The sequence below is a fragment of the Leptodactylus fuscus genome, chromosome 2 (assembly GCF_031893055.1).
Source record: "Leptodactylus fuscus isolate aLepFus1 chromosome 2, aLepFus1.hap2, whole genome shotgun sequence".
Taxonomy (NCBI): Eukaryota; Metazoa; Chordata; class Amphibia; order Anura; family Leptodactylidae; genus Leptodactylus; species Leptodactylus fuscus.
Genome location: NC_134266.1, coordinates 116,338,370 through 116,352,996, shown reverse-complemented (window position 1 = coordinate 116,352,996; position 14,627 = coordinate 116,338,370). Strand labels below are relative to the sequence as shown.

The following is a 14,627-nucleotide window of genomic DNA, read 5'->3' as shown; positions in this document are numbered from 1 at the left end:
CTATTTACAGCTATTTATTACAGCCATGACTTTTGGGACAACTAGTAAATGTTTGTAATATTTAAAGAGTAAAATCTTATAATTTTGTATCTTTACAGACTCCTTCCACATCTATGTGTTTCCATGATTACAGACTACTATCCTGTTTGTATTTTGCTGTTACAGTCAGGTATTACTCGCCTCCATCTGCTACTTTCTAACCTATAAACAGTGAAAAGGAGACATATGCATCACATCTGTGAAGGATCTGAATACTCAAAAACTGGAATTTGTCTTTAAATCAAGGCTATTAAAATGTTGCTTCGATTCATTTTTTTTAGATGCATCTACGCAATGGCAAAAAATGACTTTAAAAGTACACATATGTTTTAAAGCAGGGGTAGGGAACCTTTGCTCTCCAGCTGCTGTGAAACTACAACTCCCAACATGCTCCATTCACTTCCATGGGAGTTCCAAGAACAGCAGAGAAAGTATGCATGCTGGGAGTTGTAGTTTTGCAACAGCTGGGGAGCCAAGGTTCGCTACCACTGTTTTAAAGGGAGTCTGTCAACCAACATATCAGCTCCTTAGACAGACTAGGGTCACCTGAATTAAATGGTGTTTTCACCTTGTGAATTGGTGTCTTCTTAGGTAAGCTGTCACTGTTTTTGTCAATAAGGAAATGAGCTGTGTGGAGCAACCAGGGCATTGCAGCTACACCTCTCCTACATTACCTCATTGCTCCATAGAATTCATTTGCATATTGACTAAAACAATGATATCTCAACAACAAAGGCACCAATATACAAGGAGAAAAAACACTGTTTGATTCAGGTCTGCCTAACATATCTATCTGCAGGACTGGGTTGATATGCTGGTTCGGGTGGCAGACCCCCTTTAAGTAACTTGGTGTGTCAGATATAATGGTACAAATTAGACTGGACACATACAATAAACACAATAGGTGCTAAGCCAGTTTTGTGAAGAAATTAATACCCAAATAGTCAGCCACTATATTCATTACTGGGGCTTCGGCAACAATTCAGAGTTAAAACGTCTCACTTGCTTCTCAGATAAGTGCTATGACCATATAGATTTCCATCTATAGCCCTGTTTCAGACAATACTATACATTTTCTGAAGTGACACTTGACTTATTTCGACGATTTCAGTATGTTGATAGGTGATAACTCAATTCATATTCTCTTGTTTGGGGAGGTCTGTAGTTCCACTGGTATGGAAAAAAATGCCAAAAACTCAAAAACATCAAATCCCATTTTAATACTAATCTAAAAGTGGTCTATTTGATGTGGATTCTTACTAAGAAATAACCTTGTATTTCTAGCTAACCTTTGGGACAGCCATTACTACCACTACTTTCATATGATCAGTGTTTGACACATACCAGTGATGACGGAACCAGCCAAGGCATACACCACTGTTCTGGCAGTTGATGCCATCCAGAATGAAAAAAAAAAACAACTTAGTTGCAATGCTAAACGCGTGCAACCAGTCCAGATATATCTGAACATTACTACTGCTGTGTTATGGTGTTTTAAGGCATTTCGACCACTGATCAGGAATATAAGTGGGGAACCTAAATGAGATGTGAAGAGATACAGGAAGGGCTTCAACTGGATAAGATGTGTATTGAATGAAGAGTCATAAAGGTAGTCTAGCCAGGCCTGCAGAAGAAACACATAAAAAGGTAGTGAAAATCAAGTATTTATCAAAGCCACAACTTAAATGAGTACAACTTTTTAATATAACATGTGAGCAAGAAACAAATAAGGCCATTGAGCACTGTCCTAGAGCTCATGTATATGGCTGTATTCCAGCTCTATTTTGTACTGAGCCATAATAGTCTTGCCATAGTGTTTTGGGAGGCCTCTACTGTGTACATTACACAACACTGGCACATGCACTTGCTGGCGCACTACCTTTCCCAGCCTGGCAACTTGTGCAATAGCGCTCTTGTTTCTTTAAAGAGGACCTTTCACAACCTCTACCAAATCTATCTCTTTGCATTATTTAATAGGTGCTGCTCCATTAATTCCAACCCAATTGAAATGTTATTCTCTAACCCCTACTGTTCCTAATGTTGGTTCCTCATCTGTGATTTAGGCTTACTGTCAGGCATGTAGTGTCAAGCATGAGCAAGCAAGGGGTGATCCTGAGCTCTGACACAGTTCATTACAGTAGATGCTTTTCAAGCACCAAAACTAACTGCATTAATTCCTCTGGAACAGTGCGGGCTAGAGAAAAAAATCCAACTGCTCTGGAATCAGTGGAGCAGTGTTTATTAACGGATGCAAAGAACTGGAGTTGTAGGTGGTGAAAGGTCCTCTTTAAGGTTATATGTACTTATCTGTTAAGTTTCCTTCTGCCAATCCTTCTCTTCATGTGTGTATAAAAGTCTGCTTCTCTAGCCATACCCTGGTTTTGGAATTTGCCAGTTACTTGTTTATGATCTGTTTGGATGCATGCATGCTATCCTCTTGTCAGTTATGTTTCTGTCTGATGGGAGAGTCAGGTCTGTAAGTCTGTGGATGCTTGTTCTTCTGTCTGAACTATGTCCTAGTCTCTGCCTGCCTGTTTGGACAGGTCATCAACATGAAAAGCCCAAGAAACTCCTTTAATGCACAGATGCCATACTTCAACTATTGCTGTCTATGGCCGTGACTATGCTATGAAGTATATAATTAATGCTGTTATCAGAGCAGAGGAGAAGCTCAGACAAGATGGCAGCACCTTCCATAATCATGTGTAGGAAATAGAATTTTAAAAAAAATCTACAATCAGAAAACAGTTTAGGAAAATGTGATGTATTTCTGATTATAATACATAAATTTAAAAATGGCAACACTTTCCCTTTAAGCAAATGTTCTCTAGAATTAAATTGAGTTGACAGAACACAGCTAGACTTGTTCGTAGCCAGTCATGCCTGTGTCTCCACTACAGTATGTTATATAATACTAAGGGTCAGGTCTACTTTAACCATAGCCCAAATGGTGCATGTATTTTGCATGTACTCATGGCTTGCATCATGTACAGTTCAGTGAGACTGTTCCTGACATTCACCTCTATTCAGTGCACATTAAGCTAGTCCTTCATGGCAGATGCAGATGATATACAAACTACATATCCCAGCATGCAAGCAAAAGCATGAATTGTTATAATAATGTACAGCACATGCACTTGCTTTTTTGGTTGTGACTCAACATTGTGTAAATGAAGTCTTGTTTAAACCAAGGTTGCGGTCTAGTATTGTAGCTGCCACTGGTGGATGATACTCTGACCACACGTGGTAGCCAATTATTGCAGGTATAGGTAAAACAAAAATTAGGGTACATGTCATAACTAGAGATGAGCGAGTACTGTTCAGATCAGCCGAACAGTACGCTCGCATAGAAATGAATGGACGTAGCCAGCACGCGGTTGGTTAAGCGGCCGGCCGCCGTCAAAGCGGAAGTACCAGGTGCATCCATTCATTTCTATGGAGCGTGCTGTTCGGATCGGCTGATCCGAACAGTACTCGCTCATCTCTAGTCATGACCAAACTCATCCTTCCTCACAAGCAACCACCAGTGGTCACTAGATTAAAAAAGACTTTCGGCCACATGCAGCTGCTGAATGCACACTAAGGGTTAGTTCACACGGGACTAGGGACTGCATATTTTGGTCCTGATTTTGACACGGGAAGCCGCATCAGAATAGGACCAAAATGTGCCTGCCACGACTGTCGTGGCTTCCCGCTCCGAAGTAGGCCCAAATGAATGGGCCTGGTCCGGAGGGTGCTGTCGCAAGGCGGACGCCGCGGCTGAATCAGCTGCGGAATCCGCTTTAAGAAAGAGCACCTTGCTACTTTTTTCCGTGAGTGGGAACAAACCACTCACTGAAAAAAGGCCACTAGCAGTCTACATATTGTGAAGGGGCGGATTTTGAGGTGGATTCGGCGTTAAAATCCGCCCCCTCTTGCCCTGTGTGAACGAGCCCTTATGCACATAACTATCACTAATGGTAAATCATATATTTTTATTGACTGTTAGATGTCATTAAAAGCAGTGACCCTAACCAAACCATCATACAAATTGATGGCATATTCTGCCCCTGTATATTCCATCTATATCGGGCATTCTTAAAGGGACATCATACTCTGTGAGTGAACTAAGGAGGCATTAAGTGGTGCTGGGGGCAGTAATGAAGCATTATACTGTGTGGGGCTAGTAAAAAGGCCTTATACTGTGTGGGGAAGAGGGCAATATACTTGTAGTGGACACTAATGGGACACCATACTGCAGCATTATTCTGTGTGAGGACACAGCGGCACTAGGTGAGATCAAAAGAGACATGGTGAAGATAAGGACATGGCTTAACACAAAAAGAAAACTTATGCCAGGTTTGTCTCTTTGGGCCTTCTAAAGGTTTGGGGGGTGTGTGTGAAGGAAGGGGGTCCATTTAAGTAAAACAGCCCTGCCAAGGGTAATACCATGGTCCGTACTAGTCACACACTTGTCTAGACCAACATGGTCACCATCTAAATTACAGAAGTCCTTCTGGTACATAATTGCTGGTCTGTGGCTGACAATTGTTTTTTGGAGAACATAGGTTCGATCCCCAGTTCCCGGAGCAGGGCTTATGGATAATAATCTTACATTTATAAGGGCAATCAGTGGGTTTACATAAAGCGACAAAGCGATAAGTGACAGACGTACTTGTACAGTGGTTGCAGCTGCAGATGTGATGTCTTCATGGGTGCCTGATATCCGTAGGAATCATAGGAGCCAATGAAATCAACTACATAGAATTAGAAAAGATATATTAATTCAGCCATCCTGGTGGAACATTCAACCCCCTATCATGTTTGCATGTATAATATGTGAATAAGATCCTGTATATCATTATTAATACAGTGCATGTATTTTCATTTTATTTGGACCCTGCATTGAAATATAATTGAAGAGAGGCATAATAATGTATGCACTATATTGCAGCTGAGTGACATAATATACATAATACTGTATATAGGAGCATCGAGTATACAATTATGGCAGTATCAATTAATTAACTGTAGGATGGCATCACATTTTTGAAGAACCCATCTCCTCCTTGATAAACTCTACTCAGCCGTTCTGTGTATAAAATTACACGTTGCTTAGATTTCCTGTTGTTCTAGTTTGAAATATTCACATAACTTCTGTATTACTTATATTGTTAAATATTACTCACAGCTGTCTTCTTCATCCATAAAAACTTTGCTGACGTAACAGGCGTAAACAAAGCCAAAGAGCTGTGAATAGCCAGAAAAGGTGAAATAAAATAATAGAATATTAATAAAAGGCACACAAATTTTCACATGTAGAATTTTCACTAAATATTCAGTTGGTACACTGAATTGTATCACTTCATAAATTGCTATAAAGACCTACAAGTACAATAAGGCAGCAAATTAAGATTTGCATATTTTTGAGATCTGCATTGGTGATTCCCAACATTAAGCCGTGAATGGCCTCAGCCTGCCAGATTCATTAGAACTCATACCAGTTTTCTGGCTTGAGTTAGGCTAAGGCCCCACACAGCGAATTGCTGCAAAAAACATGGCGGAAAAGACATTGACGGAAACACATCACAGTTTATTCGCAGCGTTTTGACAGAAAGTCCTTAGAGTTTTCTTCTGTGAACTTTCTGCCTCTATTGTACCTGTATAGAAAATGCTAATGTCTCTGTAGGTATAATTGAAACACTGCGATTTTCAATAATGCAAGCATTTTTTTAAATCATAGCATTTCTGCTGAAGATTTTTTTCTGCAATGTGTGGTTGGGATTAGCCAAAATCCTATCCACTTTACACGTACTGTAAAATGCAGTGTTTTCATTACATGGGGCCCAGCCTCCTAATGGAAATCTATGCCAGTTCCTGGTGTAAATTTTCATTCTGGCATCTGATTTATGCAGAGCTTTTTCATAAATCTCTCCTTCCCTGCACCACTTGGAGCCTTTATTAAGAATGGTGTACAATGTGTCTATTAAGCCCATTGATTTTATTGGCTTTTTTTTACCATCAGTTTTCCTCTTGTTTACCTGCTTTCTTTCAGATAATGTTTTTTTTTTTTTTCAAAAACACTTTTTCTGTCCAAAAAATAATAACCTGATGAAAAGGATCAATTTTCTTTTTTAATACTGAATTCAACAAAGATTTATACAAATGAAAACAAAAATAGTGTGAACACACCCTAGTTTTATAACATTTTGGCAAGGAAGCTGTTACCATCCACCAATCAGATATTTATTTCCTAAGTACAGGACATGAAAAATCCTGGACAACCTCTTCAAGTGGGTACAGTAATTCAATAAGTATATAATCGGAATGGTAAGTAACAGATTCACTTTAACAAGGAACAATAAGCAATTTGTGTTATTATTTCAGATTCTATGTCGGATATGTTGATAACTGTACACAGGCAAAAATTTAATAGACCCTGAAAACCAATGGCATACAAGTAGTTGCAAATAATCATCTCACTGTGTGCTATTGACATCTCATACACTTTGGCTTGTTAAAGATCCAGCCCTGTGGAAATGCATTCCATCGCACTTATAGCCCTACAATCCAACTTCCCTGACCAGGCTCCACCTTGTTTTTATACTTTTCTTTCTTCTAGTGGTAGTATTCAGTAGTCATATATATATATATATATATATATATATATATATATATATATATATATACTGTAGTTACATTATTTCCTAAGGTTTATTTTATTTTATTTACATTTCATGCTTACTTGTATTGTATAGCGCCATCATATTCAGTAGCGCTTTACAGACATCGACAGTCACTGTCCCATATAGGGCTCACAATCTACAGTGCCTATCAGTATCAGAGAGAACATACAAATTCCTTGCAGATGTTGTCCTTGGCAGAATTTTTTTGTACCTATTTTATTTAGTACTTATTTTATTTGGTTCTTGCATTTGATATATTGATCTCATGTGCAGTCAGCTTTTCTCTTCATCACAGATAACTATTTTATGGTTTTACTAAAATGAACTGAATTCTTAGTTATCCTTTAAGGCTTTGGTTAGATACACAATTATGACCCTCATCCCTTCAAAATGTGATGTATGCAAAAGCAGTGAAAAGCTTCATGCTGACAGTCTTTGTCTTTGCCTCTGCTTCTTAAAGTGATATAGGAAACACACAAGGACACCACAGAAGTATATATAATAATATATATATTATGGGGGTTGGGAAATCAGCAGCAATTCCAGTCCATCCCATAATTAATAATGTCAACCTTTAAAGCTAAGACAAGTCTCAAGTTTTCATTCAAGCTTACCGCTAAAAAGATCTGTAGTGCACTGCTCAGAGCTTCAATGTAAGGATAGTCGAGAAGACAGCCAGTAACTGTGACCATGTGATGATCAGCCAGTGACAGTGGTGGTGTGCGAACAGGTGTCACCAGGCACCCTGGTCCATTCTCCATCCACCATGATCGATGCAGGGAAGTGTTAAAATTCATTATCAAGTCCCTGTGCTAGAAACATGAATAACAAGGATTACTATGAATCAGAAATGATTATATTTCTGTTAAGGAGCCATATATTAAAGGAATGAAATCCGAATTAGGAAAGGAAGGCTGTTAGATAGCTTTTATAAAAAGTGGGATGGAATGGTAGTAAACCCAGTGACATCAAATATAGCAATAAGCTATGTGGTAGTGACAGAATGTACAGACCTGATGGTGTCCTGAAAATCTTACCTGTGATAAATGCCCCACTTCCAGGTAGAAACAGATTATAAAGGCATTCCATGCTACCCATAATGCCAGCCACACAGAATACTGCAGAAAAATAAAATAGAATAGAAATGGAAAAGTGATCAGAACGGTTTAAAGCTGGCCAATAGTTAAGCATAAAGTAAAGGATCTATGTAACTTTACAAGATATTAATGACTTATACTTAAGTTATTTGTCCCCACCCCATATCTGGCTGTGTGAAGAATGAATGGGGTAACTGGATTTGGGCTCATATATATCACACAGTGTGAATCAGTAGGTCTGTTTGCCGATCATGTGACATGGCCAAGGCGTGGACTGGAGTATAAAAAGCGAAATAAATTGTGGAAGGGGACAAAAAAAACTTTTAAAATAAATAACATGGAATAATTTTAAAAACCTCACCAAAAATGTATTTTTACGATAAAACTTGATTGAAAAAATAAATATTTTTTTCTGGAAACACAATACTTTTAAGTTTAATATTTATTACACTTATGGTATATGTATCTACCATATCCACTACAATTGTGTTGGTGCTTTAGCCGTAATCTTCCCATAAGTAAACATATTACTTACCAAGATCAAGTATCTAGATCTGTAATGTAAAGTGCCAAATATCCCCAGGATGACAGCCATAATGTGCAGGAAATTGGCTAATATGGGAGCCCACTGGTAGCCGAGGAAGTCAAATATTTGTCTCTGTAGAGCAGCTGCCTGTTATGATTTAATAGAAAAATCTATGAGGTAAATGGTCAGTCTCTCAAGGTCGTAAAGTGGTCAAACATTATGATCTGATGGACTGAAGGGAACAAAGTGACCAAATGATGATTCACAGCTTAGCATTCCATTCAATATTTATGGGGCATTTCTACTGGCTTTAAAACTGCTATTGAATGTTTACACCACTTGCACACACTGTAGAGCTTAAAAATTATAGAGCAAAAGGTATGGGAAATGAGAGGGTTAAAAAAAACTATTAAAAGTATTGAAGAAACAAAAATTGAGTTGAAAAGTTTTTAACCTCAAAAGTCTACGGTTTTAATTGGATCATTGACCGGAAAATATTCAAGCACCAAAATGCACTCACATATATTTGGACGCAAGCTCAAATAGACCATCTTACGCTAGGTTCACATTAGCATTCGGATCTCCTTCGTTCGGGTCAAGTGTGCTTAAAAAGTGGTTACCCGCAGACACCTGTGGACACCCTAGACTATAATGGAGTCTGTCTGGTTTTCACCCAGTTGTATACTGAAACTGGCAGACAGAAAAGTTCTCCTTAGACGGACTCAACAGTGAAATCTCCTACTGAGACGCCAACACAGATGTGAACCTAGCCTTAAAAATATATAACAGTAATCTTTCTGATTGTGGAATGATTAATATGAAATTGTTTCAAAATGGCCTCATTACCCTTCTGTAACATCTCTGCCTGTTCGGGCCTCTGCGCCACCCTCTGCTCGCATGCTGCGGCGCCGGAGGCGTGTGCAGTTTGACAATCTGCTTAAGGTTTTTAGTTGCACTGTGTGAACACGGCTCTAGTCCTTAATTGGATTTGCACCACACCCGTCTTCTGCCAAGGTTGCCTCTGTTCTTTAAGTGGTTAATCTGTCTTGCCTGTGATTGACAGCTTTTCTTCCTGTCAGGTTCTGGGCGGGTTCTTCCTTCCCTATTTAGTCTTGGCTCACAGTCACACTGGTGCCGGTTATTGCCCTTGCTTTCTGGTATCACTTGCTGTTATTTACTTGTATGCTTATCCTTGACCTCTGGCTTTCCTACTGACTATTCTCTTGACTCCGATTTGGCACTGCATCGCTCTCTTGTTACCGAACCCTGGCTACCTGACCTCCCTTTGTTGTTGTACGTCTTGTCTGCGTTTTGTGTTTCACGTATTCAGGGAGGGATTGTCCTCGTGGTTGTCGCCTATCACCTAGGATAGGGTCTGGCAATAGGAAGGGAAAGCGGGGGGCTTCAGTTTAGGGCTCACTGTCCCTTGTGCCCCTCCCTCCAGGGTTCACCAGCGGTTTCTGGGGAATTATCATCTGGCTATTCCCTAACACCTTCCCAGATTGATGGACAGCAACAATTGCTTAAGATCATTGCTGATGCCTTTCCTTCTTGGCAATGTGTTAACACCAGAATGCTCTAGACCAGCAAACTACCAAAACTTCTGCAAGTGATGCAAAACCTCAAGAAGTAACGACTCTTGCTGATGATCAATTATTCAAGTGTGTATAATTAATGAGGTAGTCCAGCATATAAGACGCACCTAGGTTTTAGAGGAGGAAAATAGGGGAAAAAAAATTTGAAGCAAAAACTGGTAAAATATTTAATATATGGGAGTTGTAGTTTTGCAACAGCTGCAAGGCCACATTGACAGGTGACCCTGCAGCTGTACGGGGACGCATAGAGTGGTTTTTTTTTTTTTTGCGGGGCCAGAAGTACTTTTTAGTTATACCATTTTGGGGAATATCTATTTCTTAGATCACCTTGTATTGAAAAAAAAACCGGTGGTTTATGATATATGATTTTCTACTTTTATATATATATTCTAGGGACAGGAGGTGATTTAGAACTTTTATTTATTTCATATTTTTATTATATATTTTTAAAGCTTTTTTTATTTGATTTACTATTTTATTCCCCCCCCGGGGGCTTGAACCTGCGGTCACTTGATTGCAAGTCCCATAGGAGGCGACCCCGTGTTAGCCTCATTAGGCTCCCGGCTGTCACCCGAACAGGTCGGCTCCTGTGATATCGCCGCGCAGGAGCCGGCCTGCAACTTCACAGGTACGGGGCCGGTGGGGACCGGCCCCGGAGGAGAAGGGGCCACCGATACTGACCCGGCATCCGCTGTACTAGAGAGGCGGAAGTCGGCAAGTGATAGACGCCGGCACAGGTGCCGGGGCCTGAGACATCGCTACTCTCCTCTGCCCTGCAGGAAGCCAGCGGCGGGGGGACGGAGGAGCGGAATAGCATCGCCCCTGCCGCTGCTGGCTTCATGCAGGGCAGAGGAGCGCAGCGATGTCTCAGGCCCCGGCACCTTTGCCGGCATCTATCACTTGCCGGCTTCCGCCTCTCTATTACAGCTGGTGCCAGGCGCCACATTCAGACTATAAGACGCACCCTTCTTTTCCCCCCAAATTTGGGGGGGAAAAAGTGCGTCTTATAGTCCGAAAAATACGGTATATATTTTTTAGATTAGACTGGAGGACGTGAAAAAAAGACAAAAAATAACTCACCTGTCCCCAGTACTCCAGTGCCTACCAGCACATTCCGCTCCTTTTGTTCCGATATTTTCTTGCGGGGGAATTCCTCTCCGGCTGTGAAATGTCGAGTCCCTTTCCTTAGGTCACAGATTGGCCAATCAGCAGCCTCAGCGGCTTAAAGAAAGGACCTGAGGACATCACAGGCAGTGATTGGCCACAGCAGTCACCTCTGGCAGGGACTTCACCTCCACCAGCCTAATTTAAAAAAAAAAGTATCCTGGACAGCCCCTTTAATATCATCTGGCTGCAATATACCCTCCTAATTCCTATGAAAGCCAGAAAGATGTACTTAATTTTTTCAGAATGGGTACTATGTCTCCTTAGTAAGACTGCTTTTGCAGGCCACTTTATGGTGTGTATTGACTATGTATGGAGAACTAGGAATTATTGAAAAGAATAATCAAGTAAGTTTTGCTTGATGGAAAAAAAAATTAATGTTGCACTAACTTTTAGAGGGTAGTTTATTATAGATCGATACTTGCTTTAATTTGAAACCCATGTCTTTTCCTTTTGAAAGAGATGTCAGACAATGTCTCTAGGTTTCAAAGAAAGCCAGGCATTGATCTGTAGGGGGTTACCTTCCAAAAGGTGGCGCTACAGTGAATCTTCCTTTTTCTATCAAACTTACTTAACTATTCCTTAACGCTTCTGCATTTTGGCCTAATTTTTGTTGAATAAACAATGACATGGTTTAATTTATCAAGCTTCGTTGTTCATCTGAGATTGTAATTAACCGGTTTAAAGACTTTCTAAAGACTAAAAGTGGTTGTCCAGATGGCAATTCTGAAATTCATGTGAATATTCCAAAGTTTTTAATTCCACAAAACAGATTTATTGTAGGCATATCTAAAAGTGGACAGCAGTAATTGATGCACATGCTTCATGAACTTCAGAAGCAAAAATTTCTGTATGTGAAAAAATATCCTAAAAGTGGCCATAATCATTAGATTTTAGACTTTAGATGGCCAAAATAGGTGGTTTTGGCTACCTTAGCTGATTATCGCAAAAAAAAAAAATACTTGCCAATAAAATTTCCATTTCTTCACCCCACTGTGGAAGCGCGATTCTTAATCTTCCCATCTCCAAAGAAAAGATCGGAATTGGTCCTTGACTGCATTGTTTGTACACCTTCAGGTGTTGAAGAATCAGCTGCACGACACACAGAGAGGAACCCTCTGTCAAATTGGTTCCAACGCATGCAAAGGTGTTGGGTCCTTCCACAGCCCCATAAAGTGAGAGTTTTATTTCCACCTTTCTTCATCTTCTAATTGAATTACGCAATGGGGCACTCGGTGCCCTTTCCTCTTTTGTCTTTAAAAATGGACAACGTTGTGCATTTTTTGTACAAATGGCCATGCACCAAACCTGTGCCACTTTAGCACCGCAAAACTGACGTGATTTGTTTGATAAATTTCTCCCATCATGTGACATTTCATAGCCTTGGAGCAAATTATGCTAACAAATACCTCGTAGGGTAAATACCCCCAAGTGTGTCTACTGTAAAATTTGTTGGAGAAAGAATAAAGGTATGGGCTGTCCTTCAGGGTTTGGGCTAGGCCCCTTATTTCCAGTAAAGGATAATGAATATTTTGTGGAAGAAGGAAAATGGGGCTAATTCCAGTGAAGGGTCATATCAATGCCACAGCACGCAAAGATATTATAGACAAGATTGTGGTAAGAGTTTTAGAAAACTCTTTTACTATCTCAGCATGATTGTGCCCCGGTGCACAAAGAAAGCTCCATAATGATATGGTTTGACATGTTCTGTTCTGAAGGAACAATTCAGTTGTCAGTCAGACCTTGCAAATGCTTTTTTAGCTAAATAGGCAAAAATTCCCACAGACACACTCCAAAATGTTGCAGATAACCCTCTTAGAAGTGTGGAGGTTGTTTTAACTCAGAATAGGGCCCTATTCCATGTCAACGTCTATGCTTCTGGAATGGGATGCTCAACAATCTCGTGCAGGTGTGATGGTCATGTGGTTTTTTAATGAGAACTTTTGGATTCAATTAGAAAATAAGGCAACATTGAAAACATTATCATTGGTGCTACCATACTTTTAAAGGGTACCTGATTTTTAATGAAAAGTTGAAATACGTGCAGGGTCTGCTGGGCAATCTGTCCTTTGACTGTATACACCTTCATACATGGTGTTCTATCAGTTTTTATGCCTCTAATATCCCCATTTTGGCTGAAGGACATTTTGCACTTTAGTTTGGGGTTGTGTGCATGTACACCAAGGAGCGTTCTGTCCCTGCCCCCTTTCCAATATAACTAGTTTGGTTTGTTTATATGCAATTTTGCCAGGAGTAACTGTACAATAGCAAACAAATAGATGAGAAAAGCTCAAGTGGCCATCACATAAGAGATCCAGAAACACTGAACTGCAAATATAGTGCAGATATATGCATCAATTCTAGCATCTACCATGCAAGCATGACACAGGAAAAGGGCAATCTATGAGCACACTCAGCAAAGCTACTACTGTCTGTGAATAGTATCCCATCTATAACTACACAAGCAGCGGTAAGTACATACAAGTATAAAGAAGGCTTTTTCCTTCTGCTAGGTTCACACTAGCATTCAGGTTTCCGTTCTTCCGGTCTGCTTGGGGATGTGAAAAATGGAGACCCTATCTGCTTAAAAAGCGGTTACCCGTGAAAATAAGGTTTCTGCCCAAAATCAGCGGAGAGAAAGGTCCTGCTTGATGGGCTTTTCTCTCAGCATATTTTATGTGGAATGGAGTATGTAGTCTCCAAATGTTCACACAACTCTAATATGAATGTAGCCTAACATTATGTATAATCAGATTTTATTAAGGGTTTTTGTATAACAAGGAGGGGGAACAACAAAAAAAAAAAAGAAGAAAAGAATAGTAATCAACAACAGTCGAGGCTCACAGGCCCCAGAAAAATGGAGAGGAATCAAGGCAGCATCCCCGATTCGCAAAATACTGTATGATACAAACTTTGCTACAGTCAAAATTATGAAAATTGAAAATGGTAGGCCATGGGAAGTGGCCGGCAAACGGGGAAAAAAACAACAAAAGACAGGAGAATAAGGAGAACAAGGAAACAAAAAAGGACATAGACGAACACGGGGGAAGTTAAAGACAAGACAATAAACAGAGACAGAAACAGCAGAACAAAGAAGGAGGGGGGGGGAAGGGAAAACCAGTGAAGAAGGATAGGGCACGATCAAAGACCAGGAAAGGGGGGGGGGGGTGAAGAGAAGGCACCCTCAGACCCCACTCAAGAAAATGAAGAGGAAAATTCAGAGGAATCTTGAACCAAAACCCACGGCCACCAGAGGCGTTCAAACCTGGAGAGATGTAGCCTAACATTATAAGCTGTGAGATACTGCAGAATCTTCAGTCCTTGTACAGTAGTTTTGCAGACATGTCTAAGGTTGTGAGTAGAATCAGTCCCTCCAATCTGCATTTACTGCAAACCCCCTCCCTGTCCTGTTAGTCCAGAATCACATGCTCTATAAAATGAGACTAAGTTACAGCGGAATCTGCCACAGATGTTGAGGTGGACTCCACCCCAAAATCAGCAACATATTCCACCCTGATTCTGTCCCCCATTGTAGTAATAG

General features: G+C 40.2%; 1 protein-coding gene across 1 annotated transcript in view; it reads right to left on the bottom strand.

Moving 5' to 3' along the window:
• Window positions 1-848: 848 nt before the first annotated feature.
• The window catches only part of NKAIN1 (sodium/potassium transporting ATPase interacting 1), a 33,750-nt gene continuing 19,971 nt past the window's right edge, over window positions 849-14,627 (bottom strand). Inside the window, exons 2-7 of the mRNA XM_075264582.1 lie at window positions 8,337-8,474; window positions 7,742-7,822; window positions 7,319-7,516; window positions 5,208-5,268; window positions 4,694-4,775; window positions 849-1,663 (exon numbers count right to left, since the gene is read on the bottom strand). Of these exons, the coding sequence (XP_075120683.1) occupies window positions 1,654-1,663; window positions 4,694-4,775; window positions 5,208-5,268; window positions 7,319-7,516; window positions 7,742-7,822; window positions 8,337-8,474 (570 nt within the window). The 3' untranslated portion in view covers window positions 849-1,653. The remainder of the gene's footprint in view (window positions 1,664-4,693; window positions 4,776-5,207; window positions 5,269-7,318; window positions 7,517-7,741; window positions 7,823-8,336; window positions 8,475-14,627) is intronic.